Here is a 27,024-nt window from a genome sequence, read left to right on the forward strand (position 1 = left end):
ACAATAGCAGAAGCGATTTGAATTCAGAATTTTGTATCAATAACAGTAAGTTATACAGTGGTTGGTATAGTGTAGTAGATATGTAGTGGTTGGTATAGAGTAGTGGTTAACACCTCTGCCTTCTACACTGTAGACTGGGGTTCAATACCTGCCTGGGCAAGCTCCCTACACTATACCAATAAGTGTCCTTGGGCAAGAATCCTAACACTGCCATTGCCTACCTGTGTAAAATGATCTAATTTTAAGTCGCTCTGGATAAAAGTGTCAGCCAAATGCCGTAAATCGTATTTATTATGGACAAATACAGAAATGCAGCCTGGAAATGTTAATATGCCATCCATTAGCATCCATTGCTTGGTTTTTATGTGTTAGCTTTGTAGCTCCAGAGCAGGGGGTGAGGTTAATTAGGGTTGGGGCAATTGGAACGTTCCAAGGGTCCTAAAGAGACAAGGGCCTAAAACAATCGTAACATTAAAAATGAAGGTTAAAAGAGGTTAAAAACAGTTATGATATACTGGAGCCGTTAATAGTACAGAGGGTATGAAAGGGGCTATGGGATTATGACATTTTTGGGAGTGCAAAATTCCTACTGCCACCTGTTTTCCCCACCCTTACCACCTATGTAAGAATGCCAAATGCCTACTCATTTAGTCTTTGTTGTAATGTCTCACAAAGGGTTTTTTTTGTGCTTTTTACATTAGTTCATAAAACGGTCATATCATTTTTGGGGAAAAAACACTGCTCAACAAGGAAGACTGGTAAACATGAAGCTGAGCATTAGCTTGTTTTACTTTGTAAAAGTTCTTAAATAAAAAAAAAAAAACACAGAATAGCCATATGTATTGCACAATTGCATAACTCTTGAATTTATTGAAATAAGCTAGGAAAGAAAACATCAACCCATGGCTTGACTGTCATTCAATCAATCACAGGGCTATAAGCAATGGGCTGGTGTGGGACTGGACCGGACAATTTTAGTATTAAAACACAAGTATTAAAACATTTCACATGTTCAGAATTTTATATAATGTTTGTATGCAGTTGCTCAGTTATGGTCAGAATCAGAAACATTCAGGTACACGGCAGTTGTCCTGAGTTTTAATAGAAAAACGTCCGTCTGTAGACTCGCACCCAAACGGAGATGAACAGCAGGCAATGGAGTGTTTAACAGTCTCTAGTGTTTTCAGGGTTCCAGAAGATCCAAAAGCAACAGGAGAGAAGAAATGTTAGAGTTGCGTATAGATGACGGTTCTGAGATGCGCACACTACACACACAAGGTGAAAGGACTTTGACCAAAGAGTCACACTGGACAGATACATGCTCCTCTCCTTTAAAGGAATGTTTTGGGCAAACATCTGGCTTACCCCTGACCCCAAATGTAGCCCCTCAGCCAAGACAGGCTTGGCGTCTGAAGTTTGCTTCTTTAGTTTTGTACTAGAGTTACCAGGCTAATCTAAAGATCTGCCTAAATCTGTTCAATTCAGGCTTCAAGACGCCTGCTGCACTTTTTGGTGTGCAGCATTTTCTATAGAAAATAGCACATCAGTGTCAGGAACTACATAAGCAAGTCTGTTTGAGGTGACTAAAAGGGCCATATCTTGGAACGCAATGAACGGTCTCCACTTATTTTTTTTTTTATGTAAATATTCACGCTGAAGTTACAAGGAGTTTCATTCTCGACTGCTTTTAGAACAAGGCACAATACAGAGCAGCCAGTCAGAATAGATCTCATTTACATACATCAGTCCTAAATGCACAGTGACAAAAAGTCTGTGTAGTTCTAGAACTGTGTAGTTCTATTCTTGTAAAAATGAATTACATAAGCGTCATAATTCTCAGAGAAAAGTTAAAACACACACAAAATAAATGCAGGATATGGACCTTTAAACAGCTCCGTGTCATCAGTGCTGGGACGTATTTATGCAGTTTACACACAACACTAATTAATGGGCTACATGCTTCTATTAGCTGTCAGCCACGTTCGCTCTAGTGCGAAACAAAAGAAGCAAGCTTTAACACGTGTTAGCTGTTCACCTACATCTGTGGTAAGAACATTTGCTGGCACTTGACTTGGCAGTCTTTTGATGTTAATTTGGAGTTTTGCAGCAGCTCCAGTTTGTACTGAATCCGTCCTTGGATGAGACGACAAATCCTTAATTTTCCTTGCCACTGTTTTGATCATGGAGTCTTGAACCTGGATTTTTTATGTAAAGCTGTTTTGTGATGACGATATAAATAAACTCTGACTTGACTTAATAATTACTGAGACATATTTTTGTCATTTCTATTTCAAAAGATTTGTCATAACATCAGACTTGATTTTTGAGTTTTGTAATATGAATTTGGAATTGTTTTTGAGCTAATGTCATATTTTTGGCCAAAATAACACAATATAACTCTGACAAAGGCTGTGTAATAAGAACACATGGGCTTTGTTTAATAAGATGCCTCACAGTTTGCGTAAAATAAAAAAGAGTGTTCTTCTTAAAAGAATAATTCAGCCAAAAAAACAAACTTACCCCATTTTCTATTTACCCAGCTGTAGTAGATCAGGACATGTTTAGAGTTAGAATTTTGCTTCTGTAGTTTAGAACTGGAGATGCGAGGCTAACGTTGCTAACAAACACTAGAACTCGCCCAAATAGCCCAAATTGTTTCTGTAAAAATATTACATTTTAGGCGTTTGGCTGACGCTGTTATCCAGAGCAACTTACGTGATCATTTTACACAGGTAGGCGAAGGTGGTGTTAAGAGTCTTGCCCAAGGACTCTCATTGGTATAGTGTCGGGTGCTTGTCCAAGCAGGGGATTGAACCCTAGTCTACAGTGTAGAAGGCAGAGGTGTTACCCACTGCACTATCCAACCAATAAAAGTTCTCTCCCTCTGCTCAAACCACATCCAAATCTTGTTATTGTTGCAATTTATTGTTGCACAGACCTGTTGATGTAGTTACTGTGAGCTGTAAAAATTAAGACTTCTAAAACTGCTACATGCACCCATTTCAAAAACACCAGGTCTGTAAACAAAGCAGGGCTGATTTTTGGATCAGATTTCTCTGTGTTTATGATGTTCGTTGTCACAAATACGGATTCTAAGTCAGCACAAATATTTCTGAGTGGTGGTTTGTGAATACAGACATCTAAAGTGGCTGCGCTTAGTCTTAATAAAAACCTGAATGCAGTTTGAGCAGGCAGTAAGATGCATGGTGATGTATTTTACAGAAGCAGTTGGGTGACTTGAGTTCTAGCGTGTATTTGCAATGTTAGCCTCACTGTTTCAGCTCTAAACTAAAGAAGTAAAATTTGGACTCCAGACATGTCTCAGCTGATCGACTACATCTGGGGTACATCCTTTAAATGGACACAAAGGTTTGTTAAATAATGACAGACTACATGCTGATTATCACATCTGTGTGCTCAGGTTCCCTCCATTAACAATCTATCAGTACCAACATTTCGAACCAGTTAATCCTCCAATCAGGTCAGTTTGCGCATCGTGTTTTAAACTGGATCAAGTGCAACTCCAAAAGTTCATAAGAGTCTATTTCATGTTGAATTGCATTCATGTTCTGTGGGTTTTGTCTGTATGTAGTCTGAGTCTGAAGCACATTAGAGCGTTCCTATACGGTGGTGGGGCATCTGTAGAGTCTGCAGGTTGGGGCAGGTGAAATACGGGGCAGGTAAGAAGCATGTTGCAATTCCGTTAGAGGCGAAAGGAAGAGTTGGCCCATAAAACACTTCCTCTTTTCCTTTAGTGCTCACGTCCAGCACCTGTCAATCACACAAGCACATCAGTTACCCCTTTATCTCATTATTTATCCCTTAACTGCATTATTTACTCTATAAGTACATTAATTACCCTCACTGTTTACTTCTTATGGGCATTAATTAAACCTTTACTGCATTATTTACTCTTTAAGTGCACTAACTACACCTTTACTACTGTATTTACGCTATAATTGCACTAACTACACCTTTATTACTGTATTTACTCCATAAGTGCACTAACTACACTTTTACTTCTGTATTTACTTCACAGGTACTATAAAAATACATTTTCTATCCCAAAACTACTGTATTTACTCCATAAGTGCACTAAACATATTAAAACATCAAATGATGTTTTCTATAAGTGCACTAAGTGCCCAAAATTACTTTAATCACATTATTTACATCATGCGTTAATCTGTAAGTGCACTGATTATGTATTTACTATATTATTTTACTCCTTAAGTGTACCTACTAGGTTACCTTCCATGCTATTTACTCCATATGTATATTTATTACCACTTTACAATATTTATTCCATACTAGTATTAATTATATTACCATGTTACTTACTTCATAAACTACACTCTTACCATATTATGTATTGCATAAGTGCACTAATTATACCTTTACCACATTATTTACTCTAAAAGTTCATTCATTTACCCTTTTTTTTTCTGACCTGTACGTGATAAATAATTCATATAAAGTTACTGACCTGAATGCAGGCCAAGGGTTCATTAGTCCAAATTGAATATCCACCAACCACATATATCCTATCGTCATGGACAGCCACACCAGCCTCATTTTGGCCTGTGTACGTATAACCAGTGAGGTTAAGCAGTTTTTCCACTGAATAAACACATATAAACACATTATCATACACTCACACATACAATCTTCTTCTTCTTTCGGCTGCTCCCTTTAGGGGTCGCCACAGCAGATCATCTGCCTCTATCTTGCCCTATCCACTGCCTCCTCTACTTTTACACCAACCATCTCCATGTCCACCTTCACGACATCCATAAACCTTCTCTGAGGTCTACCTCTTTTCCTTCTACCCGGCAGCTCCATCTCCAACATTCTTTGACCAATATATCCACTATTCCTCCTCAACACATGTCCAAACCATCTCAACCTGGCCTCTCTGGCTTTATCTCCAAACTGCTCCACCTTCACTGTCCCTCTGATCTGCTCATTTCTAATCTTGTCCAGCCTCGTCACTCCCAACGAAAATCTCAGCATCTTCATCTCCGCCACCTCCAGCTCATCCTCCTGTCTTTTAGACAGAGCCACAGTCTCCAAACCATACATCATAGCAGGACGCACTACTGTCTTGTAAACCTTCCCTTTCACTCTTGCTGCTATCCTTCTGTCACACATCAGCCCTGACACCCGTCTCCACCCACTCCATCCTGCCTGCACCCTCTTCTTCACCTCTTTTCTACACTGTCCATTGCTCTGGATGGTTGACCCAAGATATTTGAAGTCATCCACCTTTACGACCTCTACTCCTTGCATCTTCACCTTTCCACCTGCTTCCCTCTCATTCACACACATGTATTCCACCTTGTCTCTACTGACCTTCATTCCTCTCCTCTCCAGTGCAAACCTCCACCTCTCCACATACAATAACCATTTTAATTTCAGCTTCAATTCAAAGATATTTTTTAATAGTTGTGCTGAACTTTATCTTGAAAAGATACCCTGCCATGCAATCATATCGCTGTTGTCGGAAGAAAACCTCTTATCTCCAATATGGTAACTTTACAGGAGAAGGAAAAAACCTACTTTACTTTTAATGTAAGTCAATGGGAGACTATTTTCCAAAGTCATTCTAGGTCATTTCTTTTGGTCCATTCTTCATCAAATTTACACACAATGTAAAGAGCCACGGGCTCCAGTCAAAAACTGAAAAACAAGATATGAGGTTTTCTTCCGAAAGCAGCGATATATAACAATGTCACAATGTTAGTTACTGCCCATATTCTATAGCAGGGGTGCACAACTCCGGTCCTGGAGGGCACCGGCCATATAGTCCAGCATAGTTTTGAGGTTTCCCTACTAAAACACACGCATTCAACATGCCTTTTAATAGATGAGTGTAATCAGGTGTGGTTGAGCAGGTAAATCATTAAACTGTGCCGGACACCAGCCCTCCAGGACCGGAGTTATGCACCCCTGATCTATAGTCTTATACACACAGCTGGACTTGGGGCTGTCACCAGGGCAGAATGAATTAAGGGGGCACATTCTGACAAGGCTGGTGATCATTTGAGTGAAACAAAACTACTGTTTCGAATAGTGAGGGTGATTCATGGCAAAATCAGTTAAGCTAAGATATATTTTGTTTAGCCAGATTTAGAAAGCTAATTTAGTTACATACTTTGGATTTCTGATGAGTTTAACTGTTTAATCCAGATCCTATGTCTTTCCTCTTGTCTCTGAGTTAGAAAATGAGTAAAATTTAGAGTATTAATTATTTGAATAGAGGATGTGAAGTATAAATTCCCCACAGACTGCTGCGGCATATTGGTGCCAGCTAGGTTCTGATTAGGCAATCATTATTTAGGAAAAGGGCCTAGTTTCTTAAGCTGAACTGAGACAATACCTTGCACATGTGAGCGGTCAAATCAAGTGGTCTGCTCACCAAGCATGGTGTGTACAGCAATATACTATAGTTACCCAACCAGCTATTTGTAAAGTGAATTGAAATGTTGGAAAATCCAAAAAGTTTCAAATTGAGTGGTATCACCCCTTTTTCGCACTCTCATGGCATTGGGCTTGAATGGGTTGTGTGTGCTAAACAGGCAGGAGGCTGCAGCTGCAGTGTGCTGGTGTGTGGTGAATGTGTGCTGACCGGTCAGTAAGCTGAAGGTGCAGCGTGTCCACTGGTCCATGTCTATACTATAGGAATCTATATGCCGAACGAGGATGCGGTCATTATTGAAGTCCAGATCATTTCCTCCCAGCACATACAGCTGTCTCCGCACCGCCGCCATCACATGATACACCCTCCGCTGCAGCATGGGGCTGCGCACCAACCACTGATTCTTGCACACACACACACAGAGAACTCAGTTTAAGCAATAGAACGCAAGATGGGCTGTTTTATTCACCAAAATATTATAAGTTAGTTCCACTGGCACAATCTGATTGGTAGAGGAGCACTGAACATATGTTATTAGTGATAACAGCACATTTTTTCCCCACAATAACGTTATAATTCAGCTGATCAGTGGTTGCTGTGTAATGCTTAAACTTTAATACATATAAAAAGAGAAAATGGATAGGTTAGTTAACTTCTATAAGACAGCATCTGACCTGCAGGCTGTTTTGATCAGATCTATGGCCAATTCTGAACCTGTCGCTACCCCTCAGTAAGCTTTCTGATCGGTAGCTGTGACAATGGAACATCTAAACAAACTAGAATAATCTGGAATGTAAGTATTAAATACATTTCTGAAATCTAATCTAATCCTGGTGAAATCTGAGATTTCCTCATGTACCAAATAATTTCCTAAAGAATCTAAAGAGGTTTATAAACAACATAAACATGAAAAAGAAGTGGAGCATCACTCAGTGACTGGAATTCCTGAGGACTGCATGTCCATGAGTGCTAATACTGTTTTCTCATACTGACATGAGCGTCCACTGTACTGGTGCTTCCTGCACCCAGCAGTGGCTGATCTGTATTCCTGCAGTGTGTGAGCACTGTAACTGAAACTGTGTGTGTGTGTGTATAAGTGAATAAAAGAGAGAGAGAGACAGAAAGAGAGAGAGCATGAGCGTGACCATCTGTTGGGGGCTGTATGGGGGGCTGGTGTTACTGGCAGGTGAATGTGGAGCTTCTGTGAATACCAATGAGTTCATCCTTCTCTTTCTCTGCTTTAATATCCATCATTTCTCTCCTCTCTCTGGCTCTTGTTCTTTCTATGTCATTATCTCTCTTTCTCTCCATAGTTCTCGGTCTTTTTTCTATCTCTACTCTGTTCTCTCTCTCTCTTTTCGTCTTTCTCTGTCTTTCTTTTTCTTTCCATTTCTATCTCTCCCCATAGGCTACATCTACTCCCCTTATCTCGCTCTCGCTTTTCTGTCTCCCACTCCTTCTGTATTTAATCGTCTCTCTCTCTCTCTCGCTCGTTATTTCGTTATTTTTTTTTAATTTAGCAATTCTTTTTTTCTGAAAAAAAGAAATATGGTGATGTTTGTTGAGAGAATTTCTTAAAGTATCGCACTATTTTTGCCACATCACCTGTATTTCCATCTTTTTCTCTTTTTTTCTATCCCTTGCCTGTCTCACTTTTCTTTTGCATCTCACTTTCTCTCTTTTTCTTCTTTCTTTTTCACTCTGACTCATTCTTTTTCTCTCTCTCCACAGCTTGTTTTTTCCCTGTACCTACTCTTCTCTCTCTCTGTCTGTGTCTCTGTCTCTCTCTGAAAAAGTTACAGATGAAAGCTCAGTTACTGTTTGTAGCAATGTGACATACTTTTGTCCATTTTTGTAGATACCTGTATCTCACAACCCACATAAGCAACTACAGTGGTGCTTGAAAGTCTGTGAACCATTTAGAATTGTCTATATTTTTGCATGAATCTGAGATCAGATCAGATTTTAACACAAGTCCTAACAGTAGATAAAGAGAACCAATTTAAACAAATGACTCAAAAACATACGACTTGGTCCATTTTTTTATTGAGGAAAATGATCTAATAACAATAATTCCACAAACATGTGTTGTGGAGATCAGACTATGTTAGATCCCTGTTCTTTAAATAAAACAGGGTGGTTACTCACACCTGACTGGCATCCCATTGCCTGAAAACACCTGATTCTAATTTCACCTTCAAATGATCTGCTAATCCTAAAGGTTCACGTACAGATACGCAATATTGGATCATTTTTCTCAATAAATAAATGATCAAGTCTAAAATCTTTGTCTCATTTCTTTTATTTGGATATACAAATTTTCAAGCACCATGAGATTACTTAAAAAAACTAACACACTATGAGGTGTGAGAGGATTGTAGCATCATGCATATTTTTACAGTACATAAGCTTCCATTACTAGTTAACTATGTTTGCTTCACAGCTCTAGAGCCAAATTACTGAAGTAAATTTCAGACAAACGTCATGGCTGACTGACTACATTTGAGGTGAGTGGTAAAATTTTCATGTGACAGCTTATCTTCACACAAAGTACACATACACATATTCATTTTACTACAAATTATGAAAAGGATCACAGACCTTTCCACTGTTTACCTGTTCTGGGTCATACACCATCAGTCTGTTCTGGTACTGTGCTGTGTTTGTGACGCCACCTAGACAGAAGACAGGAAATTGTTCTTATCACAGCCAGGATAAACAATAACCTAGCAATCAATTAATCAATCACAAACACAGAAAGATTCGATTTTATTTCGCTGCACACGTTACTACTATGTTTCAAGTCAAATTTTATATAGTGCTTTTCACAACAGCCATTGTCACAAAGCAGATTTACAGAAAATTCCAGGTCCAAGCCCCCATGAGCAAGCCGATGGCGACAGTGGCAAGGAAAAACTAATGTTTATATACCTTCAAGTGTATATACCCGCACACTCCGTACCTGATATCCACAACAGGTCGTCTGCCACACATCCAGCGTGGCAGGAGAGTGACCGATCAAATGACTGGACGTAGCTCCATTTGTTCCTGCGGGGGCAGTAGCGTTCCACACTGGGCAGCACCTGCCTCAGCTCATTCCTGCCCCCCACTGCGTAAAGGAACTGCCCCAGGGCGGCTAGCACAAAGTGCTCACGGCATGCCTTCATAGGCGCCACGTCTGTCCAGCGGTTTGCCCGAGGGTCGTAACGGCACACACTCCGCACGGCACATGTACGGCCGTTGACGTGCTCCACTTCGCCACCTGCCACGAAGAGGAAGTTACCCATCACTGCCACACAGTGGTGGCTCCGCCCTGCCGGCATCGGCGCCAGCTCGCTCCAGTTGGCTCCACCCCCCACCTGCCGCAGATGTTCCTGAGGGGCGGGGTTAAAAAAGCGCAACTCTCTGACACGGCTGACCTCGCGTTTGCGCCCACCGGTGATGTAGAGTGTGAGGGACCGGTAGCGGGGGGTGGTCCGGGGAGTCTGCTGCAGTGGCTGGGCAAAGGGGCAACGCTGATAGTCCAGTGCCTCCTCCAGCAGAGCGGCAGCAGTGGGGCAGGACCGTAACAGGGGCAGGCTGCAGGACACACGCTGCAGGGTGGACAAATCCATCAGGCCAAAACGAACGTGCTGTAAAAGCTCCTCAGAATGATGAAGCCTGCAGCCATGCTCCAACCAACGCAACATCAACTGCAGAGTCAGAAAGAGAGAGAGAGAGAGAGAGAGAGAGAGAGAGAGAGAGAGAGAGAGAGAGAGAGAGAGATAAAATACAAAGAATCACAGAAAATAGTAATACTCCTAATGATAACAACAATAATGTTAATAATAGTAAAAGTAACATAATATTGTGATGATCTCAAAAGTTATAGCACAATATTATTATAATACCTAGCCCAATAACTAGCTATGAGGACACTGAGGTCTGGACCTTGGTAGTTTCAGGGTTTTTCATGCATCTCCATTCACGAGATTTAATGTGGAAACAGCGCTGTTCTGATAATTCAGTGCACAGGCCTCCCCAATTAAATGGGGAAAGAAAACAGTGACATTTGATTTGTTTTCTGTGAGTGCTGTCACTGTATAATGGCCATTCAAATCATTATGCTCTAAGCCACGTCCCCCTTATTTTCTCATCACTGCTATCCACCGCTGCCTCAAGCCTTCGTTTCATTATCAGCGCCTGTCATGTCATAACAAGCATGAAGACAAAGAGGTTGATAGTTTTGAGAGTTTTATGATATTCAATGTGGAAACAACCAATCAGCAGTGACTGGTTCTCAGCTGACCTCAGAACAACTGTGGTTCGTTCCATAGACTACTCACTTTGTTTACCCCTGTATGAGACACTATGCTGATGCTACCCAGAGCAATTTTAACTTTTGAGATGTAGCTAACATTACAGGAATGCAGCATGCACATAGCGTAGGCTCACATAATAACTATGAGAAAAATGCTTGTAAAATGCCACTCATTACTTGTTTTTAATCTGGGTTAATCAAAGTTGCTCGCTAAATAAGCATACGTTAGTCTAGTTTCAGTAGCTGATCAGTTTAGGCTGCATGCTTTAAAGTTGGCTATATTATTTTCATAAGTACAGCCTTTAATAAAGTATCTTTCATATATGTTTTTTCATTAATCTGTGAGAACAGAGGAGAAGAGAACAAAAGAGATGATAGAGCTTAATGAAATAAAATTGATGTAATTATCAACTGATTTATTATATGTAGGTTTCAGCATGTATTTTCAGCTGTAAATAAATGGGTAAATAATTGATGAATTAAATAAAATTAAACAAGGAGTTTATAGAAGAGTAACAGCAGTTTAAATAAATGAAAGGAAAAACTACATAACAAGTACGGACAAGTGAAAACGGAGCTATGACTTCACTAAGAAAACTCGAATAGAAATTGACGGTGTAATACACATACACATATGTTTAGTCACTGTGTGATGTAGGCCACTTTTCTGCAAACCAGACCCCACTAAAAGTTTTTTATTCTAGTTACAGACAAAGGAAAATAAGTGAAAAAACAGGTGTTTCAAAAACTCGAGAGAAAATGGGAGTCATGAGTCATAACAACCGTACAGGACCTGGCAGGCCACAAAAACCATCCCCATTAGATAAACAGTGCTTAAAGAGTGAGAGAGAGCGAGAGCGAGAGCGAGAGAGCGAGAGAGCGAGAGAGAGAGAGAGAGAGAGAGAGGGGGGGGGGGGGGGGGGGGGGGGGGGAATTAAACCAAAAAATCAACAGGTATTTCTGTCCTTCCTTCCACTGTGAGAAGACTCAACAGTATCGGGTCTGAAAGGAGGTGTAGCTGTCAAGACGCTGTGACTGGAGCTATTCAAAGGTATTGGCACTTATTGAAGCTGGTGGTCAGCTGGGAGCTACTAAGCATCAACAGCAAGAAAGCCACTTTACACTTCTACTTTCATAAATGCATACAATGAACAAAAAAAGACAAATTATTTATCACATTCACATGGCAATTAATCATCACCTAGAATTTTATGATCATCACAGGCTTAATAACTTAATAACTGAATAAAATAACAGATAAATTTGCACTGAAATTAGGGACACTTATACTCCTGAGATAACTTATTTTTACTTTAAAATCAAGAAAAATATTGGGTTGGGGGGGTGTAAACTTTTACATGCAGCTGTACAGGGTGAGTCAAAAGTCACTGGACACCGTTTTATTTTATTTTATTTTTTATGCTGTCAAGCCTCCACGATGTGGTGCTGAAGGTGGTGTTTGTTGCAGATTTTCTCAGCATACACAATTTGTTTGAGATGACCCCAGAGATAAAAATCCATAATAAAATAAAAAATTAAATTAAAAAAACGTGTCCTGTGACTTTTGACTCACCCTGTACAGCTGCATGTAAAAGTTTACACCCCCCCAACCCAATATTTTTCTTGATTTTAAAGTAAAAATAAGTTGACATACTCAACAGAGAACACACTTCTACACATTATTATCTAAATTTAATATATAGAAAAAATAAAACATAAAAAAGAAAAAATAATAAGTTAACAAATGTAAAAAACTGATTATTCTACAGTGAACTCAAAATATCAAGTTAACTCAGCTATTTTTTTTTTTAAGTTTAAAAGCTGCATTGCTTTACAGAGTAGAGGACGAGTTAAATTACTTCCTCTTAGAAAATCAACACAAGGCGTGATTTGACCAGCAGTGTTCAAATGTTTTCATACAACTGTCTATGAAGGCCATGTACACACACATGCTGGCAGCAGGGGGATCTTGAACAAAGGGGACTTAATTGAACCTGACAGCAATCTGGACTCATTTATCTACAGAGAGATGTGAGTGGGGGTAAGACGGCCACAGTTTGGCAACACCCAGCAGCAGCTTTTAACACAATCAACTGAGGCAGTCAATTACAGCACAGTAATGGAGAGTGTTTGGCTAGTAGTGAAGCACTGACGCATAAAACCCAACACAGGCTCTCGCAGGACTGGCCAAATAATTTGAATACTTGAGAATTTGTTCGTATTGATATTCATTTCTCTATATAGTGCTTAGAAACTTTGTCTTTATTTCTAAGCCACAAAAACTACAGCCTAATCTACAACAAATCTCGCCAGCAAAAGCCTTTAACTAGAACAGTTATTGTTATTATATGGAAAATGCATGGGAATATTGTTAATATATGGAAACTGGCTGCACATACACATTGGCTGATAACTGCGAGGGTGTTTAGTGGTCCTGGTTTGGGTGACATTAAAACCAGTAAGCTCTTTAAACCTGTTTATTGTGAGATCTGGTGGTAGTGGAGGAGGGTAACACCTTGGGCACTCCTGAGCAGAGGTGTGGGGCTTAAGTTCATTCTAGCCTGTGGCCCTTTAGGCCACAGACTGAGAGCCGCATTCAGAGAGGTGGAAGTGACAAGTTTCAGTGGACCAGCTAAACAGGGAACCTGCTGAGCCACTTCCTGGGTTTTTCTGCTTGTGTTAAGACCGGCCTGTAGTTCTAAAGGTTCTTTAATCACTTTCTCCACTCTGTAGTTTGGCTAAGACTAAGCTCAAATTGACCTTTGTGTCACTCTCATTGCTGATTTCTATGATAGTTTGGCTAGTTTTCCGCTTCTAAGTAACTCAATAACTAAGACAAACTAAAACAACGGTGATTAATAAAATGGTAATGCTAATTCATTACAGCTTTAGTGTCTAGACACGTGACTTATAAAAGCTGTATTTGAACGAGAGGACAACAATAGCGGATTCCATCAGGGCAACATACAGCACATAAACAGCTGGGCTAAATATTAATACACTGCCCTGCTCTGAACTGCAGCAACAACTATGCTTAACATTTTGGTACGTTATGAAACACAATTCTCTATATAATGTTTTAAGAGTGATTTGGTGTATGAGTGTTCAGGCACTTGCTTGGTAATAGTAATGAGTTTGCAAAGCCTGTAAAATGCTACTGGGGCCGGCCCTACATGTCAGACTGTAACATGTCATGCCTTTAATAATGGCTGCAGATCTACTGTATCTTGCCCTTTTTCTTTTCCTTATCCTTTATCCATGCTGAATCAACCCACGCCTTTCAGGTCCTTTTGTCTTTTCTTCCATAGAGAGCAGGGAGAGATAGGAAGACAGACAATGAGGGAAAAGGTAAATGTGAGAGGAAGAAGAAGATTGTGATGGAAAGTAGTAAGAAAAAGAGAAAGAAGACAGATAAAAAGCAAACAAACGCAGAAGGGCACAAGGAAGGAAGAGAAAGAATGGACAAAGAAGACAATTAGAGATAGAAAGAGAAAAAGAGAGAGAGAAAGCACGCACGAGAGAGAGAGAGAGAGAGAGAGAGAGAGAGACAGTGATCTAAAAAGGGGACAAGGAAAGAAGAGTAAGAGGAAACAAGATGTAAAAAGAGATAAGGTGAAAGACAAAGAGAAATAGAGAGAGAGGGGTGTGATGCAGTGTGTGTTGACTGTGAAGGTCGTGATGGATCAGAGAACATCCTTAGAGCAGAATAAATTACACACAGACGGAGCGAAAGCAGAACGGGAAAAAAACAGAAAGAGGAAGAAAATGTGATTTCCAGAGCGTGCGTGTGTGATGAAGATTGACAGGTGGGGTATATCAGGGCAGGTCTGGTTCACACGCACAGACACACACACACACACATACACACAGCCGTCTGATGGCTGAATTAACCCGGTGTGTGTGAAGTGCTAGAAGAGGCTGAGTGTAATCAGGCGGTGATGAGGCTGGAGCTGGCCAGCGGAGGGGTCAGAGCGAGGGGCCATCAGGGGAGGAGTGTTTTCACCAGTTGGGGGGAGGGCTGGAGGGTTAATCAGAGAGAATCTGGAGGGGTGGTGTGACTGGCGAAAATGGACAGTCACACACATGCGCAGCTACCACCAGGAAAATGCTACCTACCAGTAGACACAGTGCCAACAGGAAAGTTTGGTGGCGAAGGGATAAAGGTCTGTAGCTGTTTCTCAGATTTTGGACCCCTTAGTTCCAGTGAAGGGTAATGTTAATGTTACAGCATATAAAGACACTTTAGACAGTTATATGTATAACTTGGTGGCAACAGTTTGGAAAAAGCCCATTCCTGTTCCAGTGTGCCTCTGTGCACTTCAAAGTGAAGTCCATAAACACATGGTTTAACAAATTTGGTGTGAAGCCCACACAGAGCGCCGATCACAACCCAACTGTACAACTTTGGGATGAATTACAGCATCGACTGTGAGGCAGGCCTTCTCATCCATTCCAACAAATACTCCCACAGCCTGTTATAGCTGCAAAAGCCAGGGACAACTCCATATTAAATTTTGGAATAGCTCATACAGATGATGGTCAGGTGACAGCATACTTGTGTGTGTGTGTGTGTGTGTGTGTATAACAAAACAAAACTAGGAAGTTTCACGTACACACACAAACTCCTACCTGCCATATCTCCTCTTCTGTGAGAGATGTGAGCTGGTCGCTCTTTAGCACCTCCCGCAGGAGGCGGAGTGGCAGCAGAAGGAGCTCCGCCTCCTCCAGTTCTGCTAGGTGCTGCACCAGGTAACCAATCACAGCCTCCTCCAGCACAGGCAGGTGGAACAGATCAGCCAACCGGTACAGCTCCAGATAATTCACACTGCTCAACTCCTACACACACACACACACACCAGCCACCCAGCAGAATTTCATATAATTCACACAAATATAGAGTCATGAAGGGTCAAACATCTCGCACACAAATACACAGAGATCGATTTGCACAGTGACACAGCCACAGCTTTAAATTTGCTGAAATACACATGGTGACCCTATCCAGACATGATTAAATTTACATAGAGTTCTATGCAGGAGTAGATTTGGTTCCTCCAAAAAAGGACACAAAATCCATTCTCCTTGGATCTTTTAAGATGTCTGTTAACAATAACGATTCTGTTGAAGTCCAGAAACAAGTTTTGACCAGCACACGTGTGCCTACAGAAAAGGTGGTAATGTAGATTTATGCACTTTCACTTTTCATTGGTTATGATGCAGAGAGTTTGGGTTGCCAGGTTTCCTGCCAAATTAGGCTGGTTTGAAAATGCAAATGCAAATGAAATGAAAACTTTTAATGAGCAGCTTTTAACTTTTTGCTGGAGATGTTTGTCTGGAGATTTCGCCAGAAAGCTTGCACAGAAAGATCTGTGGACATCATATGGATGATCATTTCCAGAATGAAAATGGCAGCAGTGTTGCCAGTGTTACAGTGATAAGAGTCAACACCATGCATGATATTCTAAATGCTGTTGGTAACTGCTGTGGAGAGTTTTGTTACGGAGATTAAATGTAAAAAAATAAAATAAAATAAAATAATAATTTTTAATTTTTACAATTTTTTTCAACTCGACCACTGTGTCCCTCCGCACCTAAGAAAATGACAGATTGATTTACCTACTGCTTCTCACTGAACTCAGCAGTCTTCTGATAATTACAGTATAGATCTCTGTGATGTTCCAAGATGTCAGGTCTCATTGGCAAAAAAAAAAAAAAAAATTCTGATTGTTGCTCCTCTTTGTAGTTAACCTCTCTGCATGTAACCATATCCAACATTCCCCAAATCATGAAACAAGGGATACTTTGGAACATATTCTCAATCATTTACTTGGTTTGGGTGGTAGAACTTCTCCATTCTCTCTACACTGTAGCAGCATTAGCAGGAGAAGACTTGCTTTGTTAAGCAACAAGTACTTTCAGCAGCCAACAAGTGCACAGCATGAAACCACACTGCCATCTACTGGCAGCACTGTTCAAGCTTATAAAAATACATTCACTTACAATAGACACTTAAAGAAGAAGAAAGAAGACACTAGACACTTAAAGATGGAAGTGAACTTCTTGTAGAATCCATTACACAACAGCAATAAATCAAACATAATATTTTTAATAATTGTTAATTCATTATGTTGAGATCACCTTCTTAATTAAACGAAAAGCATATTTAATCCTACAAACTCACTTGTATCTAGTGGTTCATTATACTGCACCATTACACTACAATGTGAAGAGAGAATGGCATATTCTACTGCTTGATAAGCAGTGTAAATGCTTCAATCTTAAAGGCCTTTACTCAACTCTAATGCAACAAATCCCCTGGGTGGACTCTTCCCGAAATCACACCTGCAGCAGTGCAGACTTGTGCATACTTTTAAGCAAGCTGTGGACATTTTTGACATTCTCATCATGAGCTCAAGTGATCATCCATTTACATAACAACACAGTGACACTCTGAGAAGCTGCATTAAGCAGAGGCTGTTTACTTAATTTTTATTAATTACAGCACAGAGTGTATTAAAAAAATTCAGCATAACTGTATTTAATGTAAATCTTCTGTGAATAAATGCATACTTTGTGTAAGTATGGTTGAAATATCTTAGCACGACTTTATGACCAATACAGCGCTTGCGATTTACATGTTATTACTGTCTCTAAATTAAGCTCCAAGGCTTTTTTTCAAAACATGACTAGCACATCAATTTTTTTCCATGTCTTGAATGCAGAGTTTAATATGCCAGACGGTGGGTTGACAAGCTCTGCGTTATTAGGTTTAATTATTCCACTTAAACTTGGCAAAATATTGAATAATGTAAGTCAGAATTAAAATTGCAGCTCTTGCTATTTGAAACTGTTCAGCTATGTTTGTGTACCTGTATCAAATACTGTGAGCAGAGTGTAAGAAGCTCCAGAAGCTGCAGGTGACTCCCAGCAGATAAAACATCCTGAATAACCCCAGGATCTAACAGAATCTAGTGAGAGAGAGAGAGAGAGAGAGAGAGAGAGAGAGAGAGAGAGAGAGAGAGAGAGAGAGAGAGAGAGAGAGAAAGAAAGAAAGAAAGAGAGAGAGAGAGAGAGAGAGAGAGAGAGAGAGAGAGAGAGAGAGAGAGAGAGAAAGAAAGAAAGAAAGAAGAGAAACATTTACGCTTTCAACAATCAATTCACCAATGTTTTGAAATTCCTGGGTTTTTAAATAGTTGAGATGTAAACAAATGATTCAGAGTAGTTTGAACTGACATGCTCCATTCTAGCGAAACTTGCGGAATTAAAACTGTCCACTATGGTGGTCGTGAGTTTCTCCCTCACAGAAAGTTATTACATTAAATGAATATACTGCATGATGCCTACAACACTTTCCAGGTAAGGTTTTTGGCTCAAATGTGTTTCTTAAGAGCCATGCATGGTGGAGAGCTATATATAGGGAGTTAGAAGGTAAAATAGTCCAAATAGAAAGCAAATATTCCATATTTACCACAATTTTATTATCAATATTATCAATATTACATAAAAAAACTGAAGAAGTGTGTAGATTCACTGGTGGTTTTAGACAGTAAATAAAATGGCTGTGAACCACTTCAACTTTGTTTACATCCCAAAACAACTGAATTATGTAGAATTTTGGAGAAAAAAAACAAAAAAACAACAACAACAACAACAACAACAAAACGGTAGAATTCCCGTAGATGAATTTACAGGGTAAAGAGTAGCTGGATACAACCTAATGTGGGGTAAAATGTAACGTAGCCTTTTTATGTAACTAAACATGTTTAAGTATGTTACGCCCAAAGACGTAGGGTTTACATGGTTTTTTTTATCTCCTTTCAAGCTTAAGCTCTCGTCAACTTCTTGCTCTCCTGTCTATCACAGCCATCAGGTGCTGCTGCCAAGGGAGGTGTAATGGAACACATTGATTGGCCGCACTGAGATCAGGGTAAGAGCTTATAAGCCTGGTGACCGGCTCCTCCTCCTTCCCTTGATGTTGATGCCAGGCCAGCCAGACCAAGAAGTTCTAACACTGAGTAGTTGGACCTGCTCTCTGTGTAGCTGCTAGTCTAATGTGTTGTGTTAAACTGTCCACTGTGGTTGTTTGCGAAGCCTTTTCTTAAAAGACTTAGACTTCTAGATTAGAAGCCATAGGGGGTATAGCCTTATTTTCTTTGGAGTTTTTCTCTCTTTATGTTGAGGGAGTTCGGTAGTTTTTGTATTTTTATTTTTGTTTAGTTTTATGTTTTGTGAGTTCGCTGATTTGGGGAGGTATAATTTTCTTTGTTCTTTTGGCCGAGACTCCTGAAGCTTAAGCTTCCGCATTTCATAATAAAGCTCATGAGACTAGTAATACATGTTTGAGTATGACTGGTCTGGCGGGTTAGTAAAGTGAAGTTAGGGGAGACACTTTTATGTTGCGGTCTACCCTCAACGGGTCGCAGTAGAACATTCTTTTGGTCATCTTCTCATACTGTCATGATTACCTGAAAGACTGTTTTATACTATAATGGAACAATTTAATCATTTGATTTCAGCCTCGATTCTCAGTCAGGCTGGGTTTGTGCCGCGTGGCTAGGACAGTTAGGAGAGACAATCTAGGGTTATTATAGCTACAGTAACAGTAGCTTTAGTATTTAACAAGAAATGATTTATAGGCTGTAAACACACTATTGTTTGGTAAGTAAGGGTTGTTCAGCTCATTTCAGCAAAAGCTTCGAATTGTGTCATGTGAGATTCCTCAATTTTTCAGTCGCCAAAACAATGTGCAAAATTTAGTGGGACTGCGTGAGATGATGAGATGATGGTGCTAAGACTCTGAAGTCTGCGTAAGGCTTAAGATTTCCACACTGTGTTAGTATTTGCCTCAGTGTCATACAGTTTCCACCCTGTGTCATCAGTGAAAATTATATTAGACTCTTACATTTGATCCAGTGACTGTCAATCAAGAAGTGAGCATTAATAAGCAAACTCTGGGTCAGGTTTACTAAAATAGGCATTAACTGCCCACACTTTACATTAGCAGGGCACTTTACACTTAATATTAGCACTTTAAATTAGCAGCTTATTTACACTACTCACAAAAAGTCAGGGATATTTGGCTTTCGGGTGAAATTTCAGGATGAACCTAAAATGCACTCTAACTTTTACAGGTGAACTTAATGTGACCTTCTCTAAATTTTTGAAAGCACATGTCCAGCTGTTCAATGTTTTAGTACTTCTTGCACAACTTACTGTTCTCTAACAAAAAGCTTAACAGCAAGGTGGTGGTGGTGGTGGTGGTGTTACAGTGTGGGCAGGTGTGTCCAGTCAATACAGAACTGCCCTACACTTTGTGAATGGCACAGTGACGAGCCCAAACTACTGAACAACATCATTAATCCAGTCATTGTTCCTCTGCATGAACAACACAGGCCTCATTTCATCTTCATGGACGACAATGCTCCAGGTCATTGAGGTCACATCATTAGGAAATGGCTGCTGGAGACTGGGGTACCTCAAATGGAGCAGCCTGCACTTTCTCCAGACCTGAATCCCAGAGAAAACCTATGGGATTAGCTGAGTCGCCATGTAGAGGCTCATAACTCTGTACCCCAGAACCTTAATGAGCTGAGGGCCGCCCTTCAAGAAGAGTGGGATGCTCAGCCTCAGCAGACAAGTCGACTGGTGAACAGCATGAGACGTCGTTGTCAAGCTGTAATTGATGCACAAGGGCACATGACGAGTTATTGAGACATTGAGATTTTTGTTGGTGTTTACCCATCACTGCTGTTGGCTTTTGTTTCAGTAAATTGTTTGAGATGAGGAAATCACCATCGCATGCTTCTACAACCCCAATTCCAATGAAGTTGGGACGTTGTGTAAAACATAACAGAATATGATGATTTGCAAATCCTTTTCAACCTATATTCCATTGAATACACTACAGTCGTGGGCTGGAGGTTAGGGATCCAGCCTCATGACCGGAAGGTCGCCGGTTCGATCCCCAGAGCCGACAGCACATGACTGAGGTGTCCTTGAGCAAGACACCTAACCCCCAACTGCTCCCCGGGCACTGCGGATTGGGCTGCCCACCGCTCTGGGCAAGTGTGCTCACTTACCCCTAGTGTGTGTGTGCTCACTAGTGTGTATGTCGTGTTTCACTTCATGGATGGGTTAAATGCAGAGTTGAAATTTCCCCATTGTGGGACTAATAAGGGTCTCTTAAACAAAGACAAGATATTTAATGTTCAAACAGATAAACTTTATTGTTTTTTGCAGATATTCGCTCATTTTGTATTTTTAATGCCTGCAACACGTTCCAAAGAAGTTGGGACAGGGGCCAGAAAAGACTGGGAAAGTTGAGGAACGCTCAAAAAACACCTGTTTGGAACATTCCACAGGTGAACAGGTTAATTGGAAACAGGTGAGTGTCATGACTGGGTATAAAGGCAGCATCACTGAAAGGCTCAGTCATTCACAAGCAAGGATGTGAACAACTGCGTGAGCAAATAGTCCAACAGTTTAAGAACAACGTTTCTCAATGTGCAATTGCAAGGAATTTAGGGATTTCATCATCTACAGTCCATTATATGATCAAAAGATTCAGAGAATCTGGAGAAATCTCTGCAAGTAAGCGGCAAGGCAGAAAACCAACATTGAATGCCCGAGACCTTCGATCCCTCAGGCGGCACTGCATTAAAAACCGACATCATTCTGTAATGGATATTACCACATGGGCTCAGGAACACTTCAGAAAACCATTATCAGTGAACACAGTTTGTCGCTCCATCTACAAGTGCAAGTTAAAACTCTGCCATACAAAGCGAAAGCCATATATCAACAACACCCAGAAACACAGCTGGCTTCTCTGTGCCCGAGCTCATCTGAGATGGACTGACGCAAAGTGGAAAAGTGTCCTGTGGTCTGATGAGTCCACATTTCAAATTGTTCTTGGAAATCGTGGACGTCGTGTCTTCAGGGCCAAAGAGGAAAAGGACTGTCCGGATTGTTATCAGTGCAAAGTTCAAAAGCCAGCATCTATGATGGTGTGGGGGTGTGTTAGTGCCCATGGCATGGGTAACTTGCACATCTGTGAAAGCACCATTAATGCTGAAAGGTACATACAGGTTTTGGAGCAACATATGCTGCCATCCAAGCAACGTCTTTTTCAGGGACGCCCCTGCTTATTTCAGCAAGACAATGCCAAGCCACATTCTGCACGTTACAACAGCCTGGCTTCGTATTAAAAGAGTGCGGGTACTATACTGGGCTGCCTGCAGTCCAGACCTGTCTCCCATTGAAAACGTGTGGCGCATTATGAAGTGCAAAATACGACAATGGAGACCCCGGACTGTTGAGCAACTGAAGTTGTACATCAAGCAAGAATGGATAAGAATTCCACCTATAAAGCTTCAACAATTGGTGTCCTCAGTTATTGAGTGTTGTTAAAAGGAAAGGTGATGTAACACAGTGGTAAACATGCCCCTGTCCCAACTTCTTTGGGACGTGTTGCAGACATCAAATTCAAAATGAGTGAATATTTGCAAAAAACAAGGAATGCACATATGTTTGCTACAATAGTGAAATTTAACTTGAGAAATTTGATGAACCTGAAGTTGGCTTCTTATTCCAACTTCCTATTTCACCTTAAATGGCAGAGTAGTTATACTCAAAAGAAGCCAGTGTTTGTCAGGCCCACACAGCTACTTATAGAAAGCAAAACTGACCTAGTTTTATCTCTCTCTATCTATCTATCTATCTATCTATCTATCTATCTATCTATCTATATTCTATTTTGAACAGTAAAAATGTTTCAGATTTTCTATGGTTGCTAAAAATGATATTAGTAATGAAGGGACATCCCAGAATAATATACCACTGTTAAACTATGTAAATAGGTTTACTGAAAAAAATAAATTAAATATTACTTTAAAATATACTGAAACCACCTGAAATTTTAATTATACAGCTAAATATATTTTTGGCCATACTACTAACTACTAAATTACATTGCTCGATGTGCTGAGTGGACAGCTTTCACCAGAGGCGAAAGGGACCAAACTGTGAGGGCACACAGTCCTAAAAAGCAGTTGTGCTGTTTCTTCAAGAAAAAGGGAGCAGCACTGCAAAATTGTTAAAAAAATAAAGTACCACTGCACTCCCAGTCCCAGGGCAAAAAGCATGCCCATTTTATCAGCCCCTTTTTCACTGTGTTTGCGTGAAGCCCTGATGAAAGACGAAGCCGATATGTGTCAGAAGGAACCTAGATTTTTTGGAGTGTATCTTGGTTGGGTTTGGCCTAAATAACTTTGTGGGTCTCCAGAGGAAATATGATTAATCATAGTTACAAGCCTCCACAGCTTACGCTGAGGATACACCCACACACCAAACCTCAATCCTACTGAAATCTGAAACAACTGTAAAACTCAAAAACTCCTGAAAACATCCTCACACCTCAAAAACACTTCACAACCTCACAACCCTTATGCAGCATCTGATGTAGCTAACGGGCTACTTGCCTAAATCCACACATACTTGTCTCACCTGTGTCGAGTTGATGCATGAGCTCAAATAGTCCTGCTTTTGTGACACTTCTGCATATACTGAAGGAAACTGTTGCACAAGAAAGATCTTCACTGACGTCAAGGTCTGATATGACTGACTTAGAACTTATGATGTCTGATTTGACTGGAAAAGCTGGGCTAGAAAATCTCTGGTGTAAGCTTCCATTTCTAGTTATATTTGCCTCATAGCTCTGGTGCAAAGCTGAAAAAGCTAAGGGAGGGTTGTCCAAAGTCCAGCCCCAGGCCCAAATGCAGCCTGCGGATAGATTTTAATTGGCCCCCGGCTTTCATTTAGGAGTGTGCTATAAGTGACTTACCAGACAATGCGTTGCAGTTTTTCCTTTCACCTCATGGTGGCAGCAGCACCACAAAATTACAGTGTAATGCACTGCACTGTGGCCAAGAAGTTAGCTAAAGTTTAAGAGTATATAAGTTTATTCTCTGATTAGATCAGCAGCTTAACTTACTCAATTACATTTATTCAAGACTACAGCCACAAAGCACAAATTTTAACACTGAGAACTGGCGACTTGGATAAGACAGAAACCTGAATACTTTTTCCTTAGACAGCCAAAGTCAAGTGACGGGTGAGCGCCTGTCAAAAGACTGTAATAAATTCAATATATTAATAATATCATTAGACATTAGAATAAATATTCAGGAGAGGGCAGAGAAACTGAAGCAACTGCGAGTCTAAAAGCACCAACTTCTTATCAGAGCAAATTCAGTAGATCAGTAAACATTAACTGTTTACGGTCACATAAACTGTGACTATTTTTGATGTTTATTTTTGATCTTCTCATTTAATAAAGTGATTTCTGAATGCTGTCACTACATTTATTTCATATGTAAAAACATTGTTTAAAAACACTGAAATGTAGAATTTTTTGTTTAGTTTGTCTCATCTTACAGTACTGTGCGAAATTCTTAGGCACCCAAGACACATTTTCAAAATCTATTTATTTGTCTAGTTTGTGTTTATTTGCTGAGAAAAGTGTCAATATTTGAATGAACAAAATGTATAGAATTTATATATATATATATATATATATATACACATATATATACACATATATATACATAAATACACACACACACTGCTCAAAAAATACAGGGAACACTTAAACAACACAATATAACTCAATCAAACTTCTGTGAAATCAAACTGTCCACTTAGGAAGCAACACTGATTGACAATCAATTTCACAGCTGTTGTGCAAATGGAATAGACAACAGGTGGAAATTATTGGCAATTAGCAAGACACACTCAATAAAGGAGTGGTTCTGCAGGTGGGGACCACAGACCACTTCCCAGTACCTATGCTTTCTGGCTGATGTTTTGGTCACTTTTGAATGTTGGTGGTGCTTTCACACTCGTAGTAGCATGACTCCACAACCCACACAAGTGGCTCAGGTAGTGCAGCTCATCCAAGATGGCACATCAATGCGAGCTGTGGCAAGAAGGTTTGCTGTGTCTGTCAGCGTAGTGTCCAGAGGCTGGAGGCGCTACCAGGAGACAGGCCTGTACACCAGGAGACGTAGAGGAGGCCGTAGGAGGGCAACAACCCAACAGCAGGACCGCTACCTCCGCCTTTGTGCAAGGAGGAACAGGAGGAGCACTGCCAGAGCCCTGCAAAATGACCTCCAGCAGGCCACAAATGTGCATGTGTCTGCACAAATGGTTATAAACCAACTCCATGAGGATGGTATGAGGGCCTGACATCCACAGATGGGGGTTGTGCTCACAGCCCAACACCGTGCAGGACGCTTGGCATTTACCAGAGAACACCAGGATTGGCAAATTCGCCACTGGCGCCCTGTGCTCTTTACAGAGGAAAGCAGGTCCACACTGAGCACATGTGACAGACGTGACAGAGTCTGGAGACACCGTGGAGAGCGATCTGCTGCCTGCAACATCCTTCAGCATGACCGGTTTGGCAGTGGGTCAGTAATGGTGTGGGGTGGCATTTCTTTGGAAGGCCGCACAGCCCTCCATGTGCTCACCAGAGGTAGCCTGACTGCCATTAGGTACCGAGATGAGATCCTCAGACCCCTTGTGAGACCATATGGTGGTGCGGTTGGCCCTGGGTTCCTCCTAATGCAGGACAATGCTAGACCTCATGTGGCTGGAGTGTGTCAGCAGTTCCTGCAAGATGAAGGCATTGAAGCTATGGACTGGCCCGCCCGTTCCCCAGACCTGAATCCGATTGAGCACATCTGATTGAGGGACATCATGTCTAGCTCCATCCTTCAACACCACGTTGCACCACAGACTGTCCAGGAGTTGGCAGATGCTTTAGTCCAGGTCTGGGAGGAGATCCCTCAGGAGACCATCCGCCACCTCATCAGGAGCATGCCCAGGCGTTGTATGGAGGTCATACAGGCACGTGGAGGCCACACACAATACTGAGCCTCATTCTGACTTGTTTTAAGGACATCACATCAAAGTTGGATCAGCCTGTAGTGTGTTTTTCCACTTTAATTTTGTGTGTGACTCCAAATCCAGGCCTCCATTGTTTAATAAATTTGATTTCCATTGATTATTTTTGTGTGATTTTGTTGTCGGCACATTCAACTTTGTACAGAACAAAGTATTCAATGAGAATATTTCATTCATTCAGATCTAGGATGTGTTATTTGAGTGTTCCCTTTACTTTTTTGAGCTGTGTGTATGTATGTGTGTATATATATATATATATATATTTTTTTTTTAATAAATGATTTTCTGGCTGTGAGTGTGTTTGTTTACCCATTTCCAAACCTCTCCTGGAGGAAGCCCAGTATTATATGTAGTTAAAAAGCAACTCCTGGTTTGACCAAGCAGTGCTTCAGTAAATTGTGCTCATGATGTAATTGATGATATTAACAAGTTTCTGTGGCAGCTGTGAAGGTGTCAAGGAAAAATATGGATCCAAGAAATTCTTGTTACTTTTTATTGTTTTTATCCTTATTTGAATTATGAATATGACTTTATTCTAATGTATATTGTGATAAACTCACTGCTGAGGTACACTTTATAAATTTGCTTAGATGCCTAAAACCTTCGCACAGTACTGTATGTTTTGTAACAAGTGAACAGCTGGATAGGAAAAGCACACAGACAGCTCCAATTCTATGCGCTGATATTTTGAAAACTGGTGAATAATATTACAATATTACAATTCCACGGTAAGCTGCGTTAGACTGGGAAGGTTTTTAGAATCATGATATGAATTAACAAATTGAGTGGCATGCAAAACATCCAATCACAGAACATTTAGCGTGACATGCACAATGAAAACAAACTTGGATTAACAGTTGGCAAACTTGTGAGGACATCTCGTTTACTCGCCACCTACAGTGCCAAACACAATATAGGAATAACTTTTTAAAAAGGGGTATACAGTGAGGCCTAAACCACACTTTAAAGGCTTATTGGTGAAAAGATACAACTGCTTGCTACCAGCATTTAGTTTAATAAAGAATCATTTTTATTCATCGGACAGTGCACGTACTAGGGTCAATCTAGTCTCAGTGAGTTTAAGTGATACTTCTTAGTCCCACAACAGGGAAATTTCACCTCCACATTTAACCCATCCATAAAGTGAAACACCACATACACACTAGTGAGCACACACACTAGGGGCAATGAGCACACTTGCCCTATCCACGGCGCCTGGGGAGCAGTTGGGGGTTGGGTGTCTTGCTCAAGGACACCTCAGTCATGTACTGTTGGTGCTGGGGATCAAACCAGCGACCTTCCGGTCACAGGGCCACTTCCTTAACCTCCAGCCCATGACTGC

The 27,024-nt window shown here is 40.7% G+C and overlaps 1 protein-coding gene across 4 annotated transcripts in view; it reads right to left on the bottom strand.

Moving 5' to 3' along the window:
* Positions 1 to 2,737: 2,737 nt before the first annotated feature.
* klhl32 (kelch-like family member 32) overlaps positions 2,738 to 27,024 on the bottom strand; it is a 44,808-nt gene continuing 20,521 nt past the window's right edge. The window contains exons 6-12 of one of the 4 annotated variants that reach the window (XM_017685661.2): positions 17,588 to 17,686; positions 15,348 to 15,554; positions 9,381 to 10,110; positions 9,035 to 9,093; positions 6,629 to 6,815; positions 4,487 to 4,581; positions 2,738 to 3,771 (exon numbers count right to left, since the gene is read on the bottom strand). In XM_017685661.2, coding sequence (XP_017541150.1) covers positions 3,610 to 3,771; positions 4,487 to 4,581; positions 6,629 to 6,815; positions 9,035 to 9,093; positions 9,381 to 10,110; positions 15,348 to 15,554; positions 17,588 to 17,686 — 1,539 coding nt within the window. In that variant the 3' untranslated portion in view covers positions 2,738 to 3,609. Of the gene's footprint in view, positions 3,772 to 4,486; positions 4,582 to 6,628; positions 6,822 to 9,019; positions 9,094 to 9,380; positions 10,111 to 15,347; positions 15,555 to 17,587; positions 17,687 to 27,024 lie in introns of all 4 variants that reach the window. The other 3 variants (XM_017685660.2, XM_017685659.2, XM_017685658.2) reach the window with 3 other exon arrangements.

This window comes from Pygocentrus nattereri, chromosome 19, assembly GCF_015220715.1.
Source record: "Pygocentrus nattereri isolate fPygNat1 chromosome 19, fPygNat1.pri, whole genome shotgun sequence".
NCBI classification, from domain to species: domain Eukaryota; kingdom Metazoa; phylum Chordata; class Actinopteri; order Characiformes; family Serrasalmidae; genus Pygocentrus; species Pygocentrus nattereri.